At 33.7% G+C, this 15004-nt stretch overlaps 1 protein-coding gene across 1 annotated transcript in view; it reads right to left on the reverse strand.

Annotated features, from left to right (window-relative positions):
- Positions 1-2578: 2578 nt before the first annotated feature.
- Positions 2579-15004, reverse strand: part of LUZP2 (leucine zipper protein 2) — a 489127-nt gene continuing 476701 nt past the window's right edge. The window contains exons 11-12 of the mRNA XM_053562887.1: positions 7094-7171; positions 2579-6311 (exon numbers count right to left, since the gene is read on the reverse strand). Of these exons, the coding sequence (XP_053418862.1) occupies positions 6207-6311; positions 7094-7171 (183 nt within the window). The 3' untranslated portion in view covers positions 2579-6206. The remainder of the gene's footprint in view (positions 6312-7093; positions 7172-15004) is intronic.

Here is a 15004-nt window from a genome sequence, read left to right on the forward strand (position 1 = left end):
TTTGGCTTTAGTCAATAATTTTAGTATTAAATGCATGGATTTGGGGGGAGGGGTGTACGGGGAGGAGAGAAAGAGAGAGAACTGAGGAGGGGGGAGGGCGTGGGGGGTGGGGGAGAGAGAGGCAAGTTTAAGCCCAAGGAATAAAGTTCTATGGAAGAAACTTACATTTCATTTCAGTGTCATCTGCTCCTAATAGACCCAAACATCGTATTTTGCAAAGAATAGGAAGCAATGATGAGTCCCCTACAGAATGCTGTCATTGTTTTCCCAAGTCCTAATGCACAGCTCTCTAGTTATTTGAATTCAAGTATTCACTCTCAAGTATTATAGCTGCATCTGCTATCCAATTTTTATTTGTCATTTCCGGACATCCATACGAAGTATTATATTTTAAGTACTCTCAGCTTAAAATAATTCCTGACCTTTACAAAGACTAAGTACAGTGAGTACCCTGTGGTGTACCGTAAAGAGACCTCAAGTTTTTCCTTGTACCTGTCATGCAGAGTTTATCTGTGTGTTGACTTCATCCATGGTTATCGCTTTTTCTGAACTACAATTTTCATCAGGGCCGGGCCTCGGACTTCACAGGAAAGGTATATGGCGCAGAAGGTTAGCACATGGATTTCAGCCACTCATTTCCAGGTACAAATCTCACCTCTTCCTCTTACTAGCTATGTGATCGTTGTAATTTCATTAATATTTTTCTACCTCAGTTTTCTCATCTGTGCTATAACTGTGATATCTATTTCAAAGAAAGTTGAGAACATTTAGTGAACTATTTGTAAACAAAGTAAACAGTAAATGTCACATATGAAATGTATGAATATTCATTATTACTATTTTTGCTTACATTCATATCTTCAACAACTATTAGAATGGCAGGCATGTTTCACAGTCTCAAAGAACATTTATTAGATGGCTGAACGGCTTACTTAATGAACAAATGGGAAGAAGAGTTTGCAGAGAACATTTTGTTGTATGATTTTCAAATCATTTTAAATTTGGACTCCTTTTCTCCATGATATGTATATTCAGATTACATAAGTCCAACATACAAATGATATAAAAGAATAAATACTTTATTAGATGAGGGAATTATGGAACCCAGAGTCTTATCCTCTGGGTGTTCATTAACCTCCTCAGCAGCCCAACGAGTTTTTTTCATTCTTTTTGTACTAAAGGGCTAGGTCTCCACAAAAAGAAGAAAAAGGAAATCTCTGATTTCAGCACAATTGCTTAAGAATCAAGAGACTTTAGGGAAAAAAGGTTAAAAGAATTTAAGGGGCTTTGGGCAAGTCTCAATGTGTGTTAAAGTGGGATGTAAATTAAAGACCTATAAGGCCCATGCGAAATATGTCTGTTACATTGGTTTGCATTCCATTATTTTCCGAGGGATGTTATATAACCTCTGTTTAAAGTCATAGCCACAGGCCCATCGATGAAGCATTCAAAGAACAAAGGGAAAGTAAAGGCAGTCTAAGGACAGATCAAAACAAAAGCGCAAACAAAACAGTATTTATTTTCTTTTTCTAAAAGACTGCTGTCTTACCATGCCATACCATAATACACTCCATGCTGCTTCTTATGCTCACCCTCTTGTTGCTTCTGGTCCTAAATTAATTCATTCAATAAATATTTGAGCATCTTTATAAGGCAGCTGGTTTCATGCACTTGAGATTAAGTTTTGAAGTGATGGATATGGTAATTTGCCTACAATCATTTCACAAAGCATGTGTGTGTGTGTGTACGTATATCGTACCACTTAAATATGTCCAATAATTTTTCAACAATGAAAAACACAAATTTAAATTGAGAAAAAGGAATCCTTGCCATCAGGAAAGTCTACTTAATGAAACAAAGCACATTCTAAATAAAATAAAAGATTTTAGGGGTAATGGCAAAGAGAGATTGGATGAATCTTCAAGGATGACATTTTTTTAAAAGTTCTTAGATCCCAAGACACACAGAGCAAGTACTATTGTTTTTGTGTGTGTGTTTTATTTTTTATTTTTTAATTAATTAATTAATTAATTAATTTTTTATTATTGGGGATTCATTGAGGGTACAATTAGCCAGGTTACACTGGTGTCATTTTTTAGATAAAGTCCCTCTTGCAATCCTGTCTTGTTCCCAGAAGGTGTGGCACACACCAAGGCCCCACCCCCTTCTCTCTCTCTGTCTTCCTTTGCCCACCCCTCCCTCCTTCTTTCTCTCTCTGCTCTCCCCTTCCTCCACCCCTACCATGACCTTAATTGTCATTAATTGTCCTCATATCAAAATTGAGTACATAGGATTCATTCTTCTCCATTCTTGTGATGCTTTACTAAGAATAATGTCTTCCACGTCCATCCAGGTTAATACAAAGGATGTAAAGTCTCTATCTTTTTTAATGGCTGAATAGTATTCCATGGTATACATATACCACAGCTTGTTAATCCATTCCTGGGTTGGTGGGCATTTATTGCAGCTCAATTTAAAATCGCCAAAATGTAGAAACAGCCTAAATGCAAGTACTATTTTTTAATGTTAATACCTGTTTTTTTTTTAACAAGCTTATATAAGATAATATACATTGTAGTCTTAGTAACAAACCTTTATTGAACAAAAATAGTCCATCATCCAGCATCTTTTATTCTGAGTGTTAATATTATAACATAATCTAGAGAAGACATCATTTGGGAAAAATTAAGACTATACACATGACTAGTAAAACGTCCCTTAAGTAATCAGGTGTATGTTTTCATTTTTCTGTAGCTCTGGACAGTTCAACTTACTTTACACTGCCAGTGATTATTTCATTGTGTGCTGTCATTAGTGCTAAGAGAACTGGAACTACAAAAATAAAGGATTTCATTATAGCAAACTTCACAAATATTCTTTTAGTTCAGCTAGCCACATTGTCTATCTAAATAAGTAAAAGTCTCCATCAAATACTGTCTAGACTTATAATTGAGCATATTTGTCAAACAAAATTGTATATGAAACAGCACTGGGATGCTAAACATTTGCAGAAATAATGAAAAACAGTTAGCCTCAGTGTTTTCAGTATTCAGATATTTGAGATTACACAGGCAAGCCACATCCAAGACAAGGGGCTGAATTGTTCACTTTTCTTTGAACATTTTAGCATTGAATAAACACAGTCAGCTATGATATAGGTTTTATACATTTCAGGAATTGGTTTAGTTTGTATCGTTAATTCATGGAGAAGTACACACAGCACCAAAAGCAAATTCCTAACAGAAAAACATACATACCATTGATTAGTATTTTCAAATAACTAGAGATAAACAACATTTTTATTAGTTCTGGGTGTACTTATATTAAAACAAGGTATTCCTCTAGAAATTTATTTTATTAATGGTAATCTATTCATATTCTTCAAAACATAGGTAATCTCTTCTGTTATCATTACACATGTATAATAAAATTATAAATCCAAAGTCAACATTTAGGTTAAAGATTATTCCACTTGGGGATGTTGGGCTCTTATTGTTAATTTCTCAAAAGTATCTACTTACACACCTGTTAATGAAAAGAAATAATACAAAATGGCAGCTACCTAACAGACAAAAGCCACGGATGCAAGTAGAACATTTACAACCACTCCAGTCCTATTGCAAAGCAATTACATAAGTGAGCGAAATAAAATGCATTCATTAAAGTCTTAGAGCATACCAAAAAAAAAAAAAAAAAAAAGAATCTCATACTTAACTATTAAAAGCAACTCCCAGAATATTTAAAAATATATATTTAAAAAGATCTGCTGCAAATTATTTATGTTTATTTGAAACAAATGATAGCATGGATGTGCCACAGTAATAACTGCAGAATGCAGAATGCTGTTTAGCTTTGAAGGAAAACCATACATTATGTTGATTCAAATCCCACTTAATCATACCAGAATTTAATAAAATCAACTGATTATATTGTTAAATACTAGAATACGAATTAGAACATCAAGAAAATAAACCAAAAATTAAACTATTCTAATATATTTAATATTATGCCAATTTCTAATTTACAACACATTATCACTCATAAAAATTTCAAAGAATGTCAGTTGTCTTGTAATTTTTATTTATTTATTTTTGCTACTAAAGATGTCTTGTTAATGTGCAATTTGAAATTGATACATAGGGCCTAGAAAGGAAGTTGAGGCCCAGCCTGGGAATTGGAGAGTAAACCTAAAATTAAAACTTAATGATGTATTTTTCTTTTTGTATACTATGGAGATAGTTAGGACTCTTCGGTACAGTAGGAGAATTATAAGGAACAAAAATTGGGCAAGTAGTTTTATTCCACCCTATATAGAATTAAATGATTTTTTTTTTTTTTACAATTGGGAAGGAGTCTCCAGAAAATTCATACCTTGATCTTTTAGTTTATCTTGGTCACTTCATTTTAAAGTTTTATGGATCAGCTATAAAACAAATTCTCTTTATTTATTAGGTAGCTTGTTATATAAAAAATACAGATGATCCTCAACTGACAGTGAGGTTCCCTACATACGTACCCATAATTGAAAATATTTTAAGTCAAAAATGTATTTGATAATCCTAACATGCCAAACATCAAGCTTAGGCTAGCCTACCTTAAACATGCTCTGAACACATCCATTAGCCTCTATGTGAGCAAATCACCTAATACAAAGCCAACGTTATAATAAAGCATTTAATATCTTATGTACCACACATCATCCAGACAAAAGATCAAAATTCAAAATGTGAAGTACATAGACATTATGATGATTTTGCACCACTGTATTATAGAAAAATTATAACTCAGACCATTGTTAAGCTGGGGACCGTCTGTACTAGTAAATGACTCAGAACTATTCTGAAAGTACTTTTAATGCTAATGATAGTTTCCAATTTTCCAAACCATTAAATTTCTTTGAGTATGTCATTGTGATCAAAAGTGTACCACAATATCATAGAATTTATCTACTGATTACAGATTTTATTTAATATATTTTTGTGAATTATTTTCTAGGCTATACTGCTCTAAATATAATAAATATGGCTTGACATATCTATTCTGTAAAACCAAAGGTTTTATCTGCTTTCTGCCTTTGCAAATGGGTCTAACAGCAGTAATGAGCATATTCAATGCAGACACCCTCACTGCATCAATTAACTTACTAATTCAAGTCTGCTAATTTGATGCTCTATCAATAATCAGACAATTACTGACATATCAATTTCCCTTGCTTATGAGCTATATTCAGATTATTCATGAGTGTATTAATTTTATTAGTAATATTCCTACACAAACCCCCCAACTTTAATGTTTAACAGAGCCATTGATTATCAAAAAATATGAATCTAGGTCATTGTATCAACATGGCTATTTTACTTTCATCAAATATTCATTTTGAAATATATATTGCCTGCTTGCATATTTGTATATTGTAGAATACTTCTCCCACCTCACATTACACTACTCAACTTCAGAAAAATCATGCCAAACATTTGAAACGACTTCATTCTTAATTTGAAGTAATTTCAGTAGACGTACATAGGTACTATATTATAAAATGCCTCCAAAGGTAATCAATTGTACTAGAAATTTGGTCATTAATTCAAATATTGTGTCTGCATTGTGATAAATATATTTCATAAATCCTTGCCAGAATCACCTTGCTAGTATTTAGACAAAATAATTATTATTAGTTCAAAATAATAACAATAGTAATAAACACTGCCAAATAAAAGATTCATTTATATTGGCACAAATTCCAACATTGAGGGTAAAGACTCCATTTGGCTAGTGTAGACCAAAATCTTGATGATATGGTTGTAACTTGTGTTCTACGAATGCAAAAAACTCAGAATACTTTAGGATCCCACAGATGCTTTCCACAACTCCATCACAGAAGTAATAGATATTCCAATGAACCAAGAGAATTAAGTGGCATATTGTGTTTGATCTCAAAAGAAACCAACTTATATAGGGAAACTCACTAACAAGGAAATATTTATGACTGTGGATATCCATTTCAATTAGGTTATTTCTGAAGGATCATAATTAGCCTGGAATCTTCTGGAAAATTTGTAGAGTAATTTATAAAGTTACATAAAATTGTGAAAAAGTTACATGCTTTAGAAATTTAGTATTTCCATCAAGCCTGTGGTCTAAAAAGAGTATGAAGACGATAGCAAATTAATGTTTTGTTTTGTTTTTTTAATACAATTTCTTAGTATTTACAGTATTTTTTCTTCTCTATTTGCCATCCCTTCAAAGTTGTTCAGTTGTTTTTCTGGAACTTTTTTCACCTCACATTCAGAACAAGGAGGCATTTGCAATTTCTGTCAAATAATACAGATAAGACAATTAGAAGAGCCAAAATAAGTATATTTTAAGGTCAAAAATCAAAAATTCTAACAGAATAGTAATACAAATTCATGCGTCTCAAAATTATGTTACATAAAACTAATGTCAGATAAAAATGGAGCTAATATAAAGATGCTACTACTTCATGAAAGAACAAAAATATTTTATATACAAGTAGAAAGATATTTCAAAAATTATTTTGAGAAAACTTGGCAAATCATTCAACTATGACCTGATCAAAAAATTTGAGAAGTATTATATTAACTGAAAAAAATTAAAAAATTTAAAAGTCACTATAATATAATAGATTTGGTCAAACAACAATAGTACAAATAAAAGTTCAGAATCAATCTCTTCACTTGTCCTGGTTTTAACTTTCTATGGGGGACAAGATACTTTTTCCCACTCCCCTATCCTCCCCAAATCTTTAATCTCCCTGGACACAGAAGAAACTCATGCCTGTTTTTCCATCTTTGTTTATTTTTGTTTTGTTTCCTGATTTGTGGGGTGAGGGGTGCAGTGAGGATGAGATGGAGGACTCCCCTCACCCTTGACCTTCTCAAGGCCTCTCCTATCAAACCAAAAGCTTAGTAAAAGGCAGAGCAGCCATGGAAAAGTTCGAGGGCACCAGGTGAAGGAATGATACTGTATGAGCCAATACAGCATCCTGCTACAGCTAGAGCAAGGAAGAAAAGCATTGCCACAATGGATACAAGGAGAGGTTTCTGCCATAATAAAAATAAAATAAACAAAATACCTGTGGGAGAACATCTGATTCTGCAGTGGCATTACTTGGAGGATTGTCTTTGTGCTTCATGGAACAGCTGCTGCCCTCCTAAAAAAGCAGCAATTGGAAACAGGTCAATGAAGTTAAACAAAGAAAGAAAATTTTAAAACTCCTTTGAATTCTTCCCATTGAGAAGATTCCATCTCTTGGATACATGATGACAGGGCTAGAGTTGGGTCAAAATCATCACAATAAAAGTGGAATCCCAAGGAGAAATCAAACATTTCTGGTTGGGTTGGGGATCTCAGCGGCATTTATGTCAATCAGCTACTACAAAGAAATACAATTCCAATAAAATTTCTTTCTGTGTCAAAAGTAAAAAATGGAATAAAGGACTATAAAACTACCATATCTATGCTGCATCTAGATTCCAAGATTTAAATATGTCAATGATCTGAGCACTTGCAGGAACATCAATATTGCAAGCCAGAAAGCAATTTAAATAATATTCTGTCCAGCAACCAGCCCCCAACAACAACATACACCTTAAACAACATCTTAAAAAAAAAAGATAATATTTCTGGAACAAAGATCCTAAATTCACTAACAGAAAATCTCGTCTTACTTACTAGTTTTACCAGATTTGAAGAAGGTCGAGTTCCCCTGGCAGTAAAAACAAAAAGCATTCCAGTTGGGCTTCATTTCCACTTGACCAAGTTAAAAATGTTGCATGCCCCCTTCTCCTCCAGTCCATTCTTCCTTCCTTCTTTCCTTACTGCTTCTTTTTTCCTATTCTCTCCCTTTGTTTCTTCTTTATTCTAAACACACCTTTTAATTAACAGCAATATATTTAGTGCAAAAGTTTGCATTTGTGTGTGTGTGCACATGTGCACACACATGATTTCTTATAATCATTCCCATGTGTAAAACAGAGCCTGAGAGCTCAATAATGGCAAGTGGATAGATAACTGGCTCATTCTGAAGTGGAACAAGTCAAATGACTCTTCCTGGAGTCAACCGGCAGTTGGAGATATAGGCCGCCCTCAAACTCTAACATTTAAAAATTTCTGTGTAGGAAATAACTAAAGAGGTTGTATAGATTATATGTACTCCAATTCATATTTTAAAGGATTTTTTTTTTTTTTTTTGCAGTTTTTGGCTGGGACTGGGTTTGAACCTGCCACCTCCAGTACATGGGGCTGGCGCCCTACTCCTTTGAGCCACAGAAGCTGCCCTAAAGGATGTCATTTTTAAACATACCCTATTTTCACACCATACAGCTCTTGATTAAACAGGCACTGCTTCTTTCTTTATCCTTCCTTGCCTACGTGTACTCCACCCATCTTCCTAAAAGTCTTTCTTTGCTGTGAGACCCTGAAAACCAGATGTGCATTTCCTCCATATCCTATGCCTTCCACCACTAGACATCTCAGTCACACTGCCCTATTCTAAAGGTACTATGTTTATAACAACTTCTGCATTTAACATCTCTTTTGTATGCATAAGCATATCTTGCTCCTCTACAAATGATGAGTTCCTTCAAGAAAGGGGCTGCATTTATCACACCCAGGTCAAAGGTAGACGCCTACCAGATAGTAAATTATCGATATATAATCTCTTAAGTATGATGCTGACGTGCTGCTGGCTGTGCTAAGGGCAGTCTAAAATGCAAATCAAAACCACTTTCAAATATCATCTAACTCCAGTGAGATTAGCCCATATAACAAAATCCCAAAACCACAGATTTTGGCATGTATGTAGAGAAAAGGGAACACTTCTGCACTGCTGGTGGGAATGCAAGCTACTACGTCCCTTTTGGAAAGAAATATGGAGAATACTCAGGGATCTAAAGGTAGACCTGCCATTTGATTCTGCAATTCTTTTACTAGGGGTATATCCAAAAGACCAAAAATCACTTTATAACAAAGATATTTGCACCACATTGTTCATTACAACTAAATTCATAACAGCCAAGTCATGGAAGAAGCCCAAATGCCCATTGACCCATGAATAGATTAATAAATGGTGGTATATGTATACCATGGAATATTATGCAGTCTTAAAAAAAGATGGAGACTGGGCAGCGCCTGTGGCTCAAAGGAGTAGGGTGTCGGCCCCATATACTGGAGGTGGTGGGCCCCAGTCAAAAACTGCAAAAAAAAAAAAAAAAATGGAGACTTAACCTTTTTATGTTTATATGGATGGACCTGGAACATATTCTACTTAGTAAAGTATCTCAAGAATGGAGGGAAAAGCATCCAATGTACTCAGTACTATTATAAAAACAATTTACAATCACTCACACTTTCATATGAAGAAATAGATCATAACCATGGCCCAAGATGAAGGTGGGGGATGGATGGGGAGGGGGGAGGTCAGATGGAGGATGAATGGTAGGATCACACCTATGGTGAATATTGCAAAGCTACATGTCAGATCTATTAAGTATAGAGTATAAATGTCTTAACACAATAACTAAGTAAATGAGGTGAGGTATATATTAACCAATACGATGTAAGCATTCCGAACTGTATATGAAATCAGCACATTGTAACCCCTAAATGCATTAGTGTATACATGATCTGCCTCTTTATGATATAATTAAAAAAAATCTCTAAGTAAATAATAAATGAATAAAAATATGCAAAGGTCATGAAAATAATTCAATACTTTGGAATTTTAATACACAGCTGCTTCTTTGTATGAAAAGATTTAGGTATATATGATTTGGGTCCATAAAATTTTAACACACAATTGTTTCCTCTAAATAAGTCTACAATATAAAGGAAAATTAAGACTATATGGATCAGGAAAGATATGAATAGTTGAAACCTCAAACACTTTACTCCACATACTTTTAAGCAGATGTATAGAGGAATTTTCTATGCACCTAAGGGAGGAGAAGTATATTTCTTGTATGAGTTGAGTTAGAACTGGAAACTTACATTTCCCTGAGAAAAGTATAATCATTCTGCTTTTGCTGTAATGTAGTAGTGGCTTTTGTTTCAATTATACTCTCATTCAGACTTTGGAAAATTAACTAAGATAACTACATGGCATCAGGCTCAAAAACCATGGTCTACCAAGAAAGTAAGCTGCATAATTTAGGATTTCCCAATAGCCATTTGGAAAGAGTGGAGTTCACATGCCATAAAAATTTGGGGGAAAACTATTTCTACATTACACAGTAAATTTACTGTCATTATCCTCAGGGACTCTAATATACAATATCTTTAAGTGTTTATGTTAAATTATGTGTTCATATAATCACTTGAGGAGACTGTTAAAAAAATACTGTAGGGCATTCTGTCCTTACAATCTGGAGTTTGCGTTTTTAATCAGCATACCAGCCATTCTAATGCACATGTGAAATTTAAGATTTGCTTCTTCATAGGACACAAATGCATTATGAATCTCATATAACTTGAACATTTTGTGATTTGATTTGACCTCACACTCCCTATGTATAAAGTATTGTTTGAGATTATTGCCACGGGTAAGATAATATAGGATTTGCAACAGAGTATGTTATTTCACTAAGGTAGCAGAGCAAACTATTTGAGACAAGGCTTTGATCATATGAACAATGAAAACTTATTACATTTCAACATTAAAGAAATGTTACATGCTTGGAAGACTGCTGTACCTTTTTTTTGATACTTTGATGTCATAATGAACATTATCTTTCAAATTACTGTTTTTGTGTGTATAGGCATTGTTTAAATTTTACAAGATGAAATTCATAAAATTCTTAGTGCTTCTCAGGGTAGCAAGAGAGATAAGGTCACATAATTATATCGTGTACGTATTGTGCCTTAATAATAATCTGATTAAATTTATAGCCATTGTGGTAACAGGAATTCTTTTGGTGAGAATACAAAGGTAGGTTTATCATAGAATTTTCTTACTTTGTTGGAACTATGACCCAGAGTTCATAGTCAAAAAATTGCAGAGAACTGCTGGAATTTAAGGAAAGCAATAAGAATTTGATTCACTTGCAAAATCATAGTATAAAGAAAGTTTTGCCTGTTGGTTAAAAGTTATTTTGAATAAAGTAGACTTTGGTGCAAGTTTCAGCTTTGATAATTATTCAGTGGAGATCCTGACCGAGTTATCTTTCTCTGGACTTTAATTTATTTATGTATAAAATGATCCTATGTCTTTATGGAATTATTTTTTTTTTAATTTTCCTTTTTTTATTGTTTGGAGTTCACTGAGGGTAGAAAGAATTAGGTTATACTGATTGCATCTGTTAGGTAAAGCCCCTCTTATAATTGTGTCCCGTCCCCAAGAGTTGTGCCACACACTGTGTCCTCCCATCCCCCTCCCATCTCCCTTTCTAATCTCTCCTGTCTTTCCCTACAGCCCACCCTGTACCAGATCTTTCTATGGAATTATTTTGAGGGTAAAATTAAAAAGCACATACACAATTATTCAGCATAGATATTAACAAATAGTAAACATTTTTCTTTCTCCTATTATTGCCAGTATTATTATTAGTATCATTAATGGTAAAAAATCAGAAATTATGATCAGCTGAATCTGACATTATAAATCTTTATGTTGGAGGATCAACAGGCATGTAATTCATACACATAGAGATGAGAAAAGTGTGTTGATGAGAGCGGCTGCAAAAACATATGCTATTATTGCTTCGCTGTTAACCAAAACGTGAAATGTTATAATTACCTCAAGTAATGTTTTTCTTTGGGAATAAAAAAATTCAGAAAGTAGAGGATTTAAGGTTATATCAAAGTGTGTTTGTATCCAAAGACTTATGCAACAAAAATCTTGGAGTTAAGGTGGAGATCACTTAATATAGAATTATGCTAATAGGTCTACTTCTAGGAACGTTACCTTGGAAACAACATAATGCAATTCTTAAAATAAAGCCTCCTCATTTATAAAATCTATATTATAGTGTAACAGAAAATTTTTCTATAAGGTCACTGAGAAAATAACAGGCACAGAATGCAACTATAACCAAGAATGTTAAGAGTATATAGAATTTTATAGACAAACTGTTGGGATAACTTTTGCCTGAGAAAATGGACTTTTATTTTTCCCTTTACGCCCACGTAAATGAAATCCAGACAGTACAATGAGTTACCTTTGTTATCCTTAAACTTCTTGAAGACTAAGAGCCAAAATGAGCTTCAAAAATGGCTTTATATTTTAATCATTCATGCCACACACATTCATTGAGTTTTTATTATGAGCCAGGCACTGACTCGCTGAAGGGGACATGGAAAAAGACAAGGTCTTTGTTTTTCAATGGATATCACAGTTGGGAGTAAAAAAGAAATAAATACATAAACAAGAAGATATAATAGAGCATATCAGGGACTGATAAAGGGTGATGATGGTAAGTGTTGTCACACTCAGTGGCAGAGGGACAGCACAGGCTTTGGATTAGCCGTCTGTGACCCAGCCCTAGTTTTTTCTCTGTCTGATTGATAATCAAGGGAAGTTTTATTGCATTCTTTATTACTTCTTTAAATCATTGTGTGAAAACAGAGATATTAGTATCTTTCACCAACAATTTCTCTAAGAATGAAAACAAATTCAATATGTTAGTGTATTTGATAATTTAGACACACACAGGGAGCATTTAATTACTTCAGGTGCTTTCATTTTATTTTCATTGTTTTAACTTCATATGCTTTTTCATGATGTATGCTATCATAGATCATGTATAGATTTGAAATAAATTAAGAATAATGATTCTGCTTCGACTTGATTTTTATTTACATATGTATATAGATTATAGCTCTTCTAAGTGATAGGAAGATTTGAAAAAAGGTATATTCATTTTCTTACAATCTGAGTTGCCTCTGTGAATTTATAATAACAATTTGCACAACATGTCCATTGCTAATTGTGCTGAAAGTGTAAGATGTTTTCACTGGCTCTTCTGTGAATGACTTCCTATCTGTTTGCAAGGCTGAGGCTCTGTTTGTTCATCTGTGGAATCTGTGAACCCTGCCACAAAGAATCATTTGGCAATGTCAAGGCCAAAGGTATTCTAAGAAAAGGAAAGGCCCCTATGGTGTGAACTAAGGGGCAGCAAAAGAAGGTTATTTAATTATTAAAAAATTTAGGCAGGCGATTTATAACTTTGGCCTGCAGTAACACATACACATATGGTTGTGCACGCGTGCACACACACACACACGCTCTTCTAGAACCACTAGAATCAAAATTACCCAGCAATTTATTATGTTTCTGAAACACATGATCGTTAAATATGTAATGTATATAAAAACAATTATTTGAAAATATATCTTTTAAAAATTTAAAACGCACGTAAAGGACTTTGCTAAAATATTTTGATAGGCAGAATTCTAAGATGGCTGCATATTTCCCATCTACTGGAACCGAAACCTTATATAACATGCTTCCCATGACAGGTCCTCACTGGCAGGACCTATGAATATGATAGCAAATCACCATATGTTCAGTTGATTGACTTTGAGTTAGTCAGGAGGGGGGCCTTCCCATCTCATTTTGAAGTTGTAGCTAACAACACAGTTTTTGACAACATTCAAAACATCTTTCTTTTAATGCATTTTTGAAAAATTCTACTAAGATCACTATGTGAATAGTTAGTACACATTGGGTCCTGATGAATCAGCGAGAAATATTTTCTGGAAAACAACCAGATTCTTGGTTAATTAGGGCAACTAGTTATTTCTTTACGAAGGAGAAACTGAAGCCTGAGAGCTGGCTAGAGTTTTTTGAGGCAGAGTCATGAGAACAAAGAAATCAGACAGGTGGAGTGGGAGGAATTCATCAGAAGTAGCTAGTGAAGGCAACTGGGATGGCAAATACTGAGGGCTGAATAGAGTAGAAATAGTTCAAAAATTTATATGCCAAGCAGAGATGTTTATACTCAATTTAGCAGTTATTTAGAAATAATTCTATTATCAATATCCTGTAATTACATGCCCACTTTTCTAAGATGCTAATGATTTCTCTATGATGAAATTTAAATACATTTATAAATAAGACTCTAAAGTTATTTCAAACAACGCTTGCTCAAATATGTCATCAGTACGACTCTCTTCCTTCAGTGAGAGATTCAGTCTGGAGTTCATACCATTTTTTATAAGCATTCCTCTCACTCCTAGCACTTATCAAAGCAGAAACATTTTTCTTCTCTCTCCTGACTGATAAGAAATTGAAATGTGGTTGTTTTTGTCAGAAGTTAGGTTTTAATACCCAAATACTATTTGGCATTAGACTTTCATAGCTTTATTACATGAGTCTATTCTTAAGTTATAAAACCAAAAGAATAATAACATAAAATTTCCTTTTTAAAATGATTCATAGTCTCTCTTTGCCTGACACTAACATTATACATATCATCAGAGCATGATTGACTTCCTATCACAAGCAATATATCTTATAATTTTATTACTTTAATGATCATGTATCTCAACCCAAGGGATAATAAACCTTGAGAATTTTCCATTTACGTGGATTTTCCAGAACCTAAAAAATACGACAAATTTAATGTCTTATAACTCAGAGGACTTTGAGGATTATGTTATCTCAGCTTTGAAAATGAAGTTTGCAGATCACAGCAGCAGATAGTCCTTCTGTAGGTAAGGCTATAAGCCATTTTTCATGAAAACAATTCAGCATTTTGTATCATTGCCCCAACTTTCAGAGATTGTGGGGTTTACTCCTTTATTTCCTGACTGGGTTGTTGAATTAAACTTTTCAATTCTAACCTCAGCTTTCTCCACTCCGTAATCATCTCAGCTTCCAGAATTGTCTCCGTAAAATGGAATTCATCATGGTAACTCACTGCATAGGACTCAATCACATCAAGACAAATAAGAAAAATGTTCCCTGCCCACAAAAATCTGATTTCCCATTAACTATAGAACAAAAGCACATAATTAATTAGACAGCACATGAAATCATTCACAATCA

Source organism: Nycticebus coucang, chromosome 14 (genome assembly GCF_027406575.1).
Source record: "Nycticebus coucang isolate mNycCou1 chromosome 14, mNycCou1.pri, whole genome shotgun sequence".
Taxonomy (NCBI): Eukaryota; Metazoa; Chordata; class Mammalia; order Primates; family Lorisidae; genus Nycticebus; species Nycticebus coucang.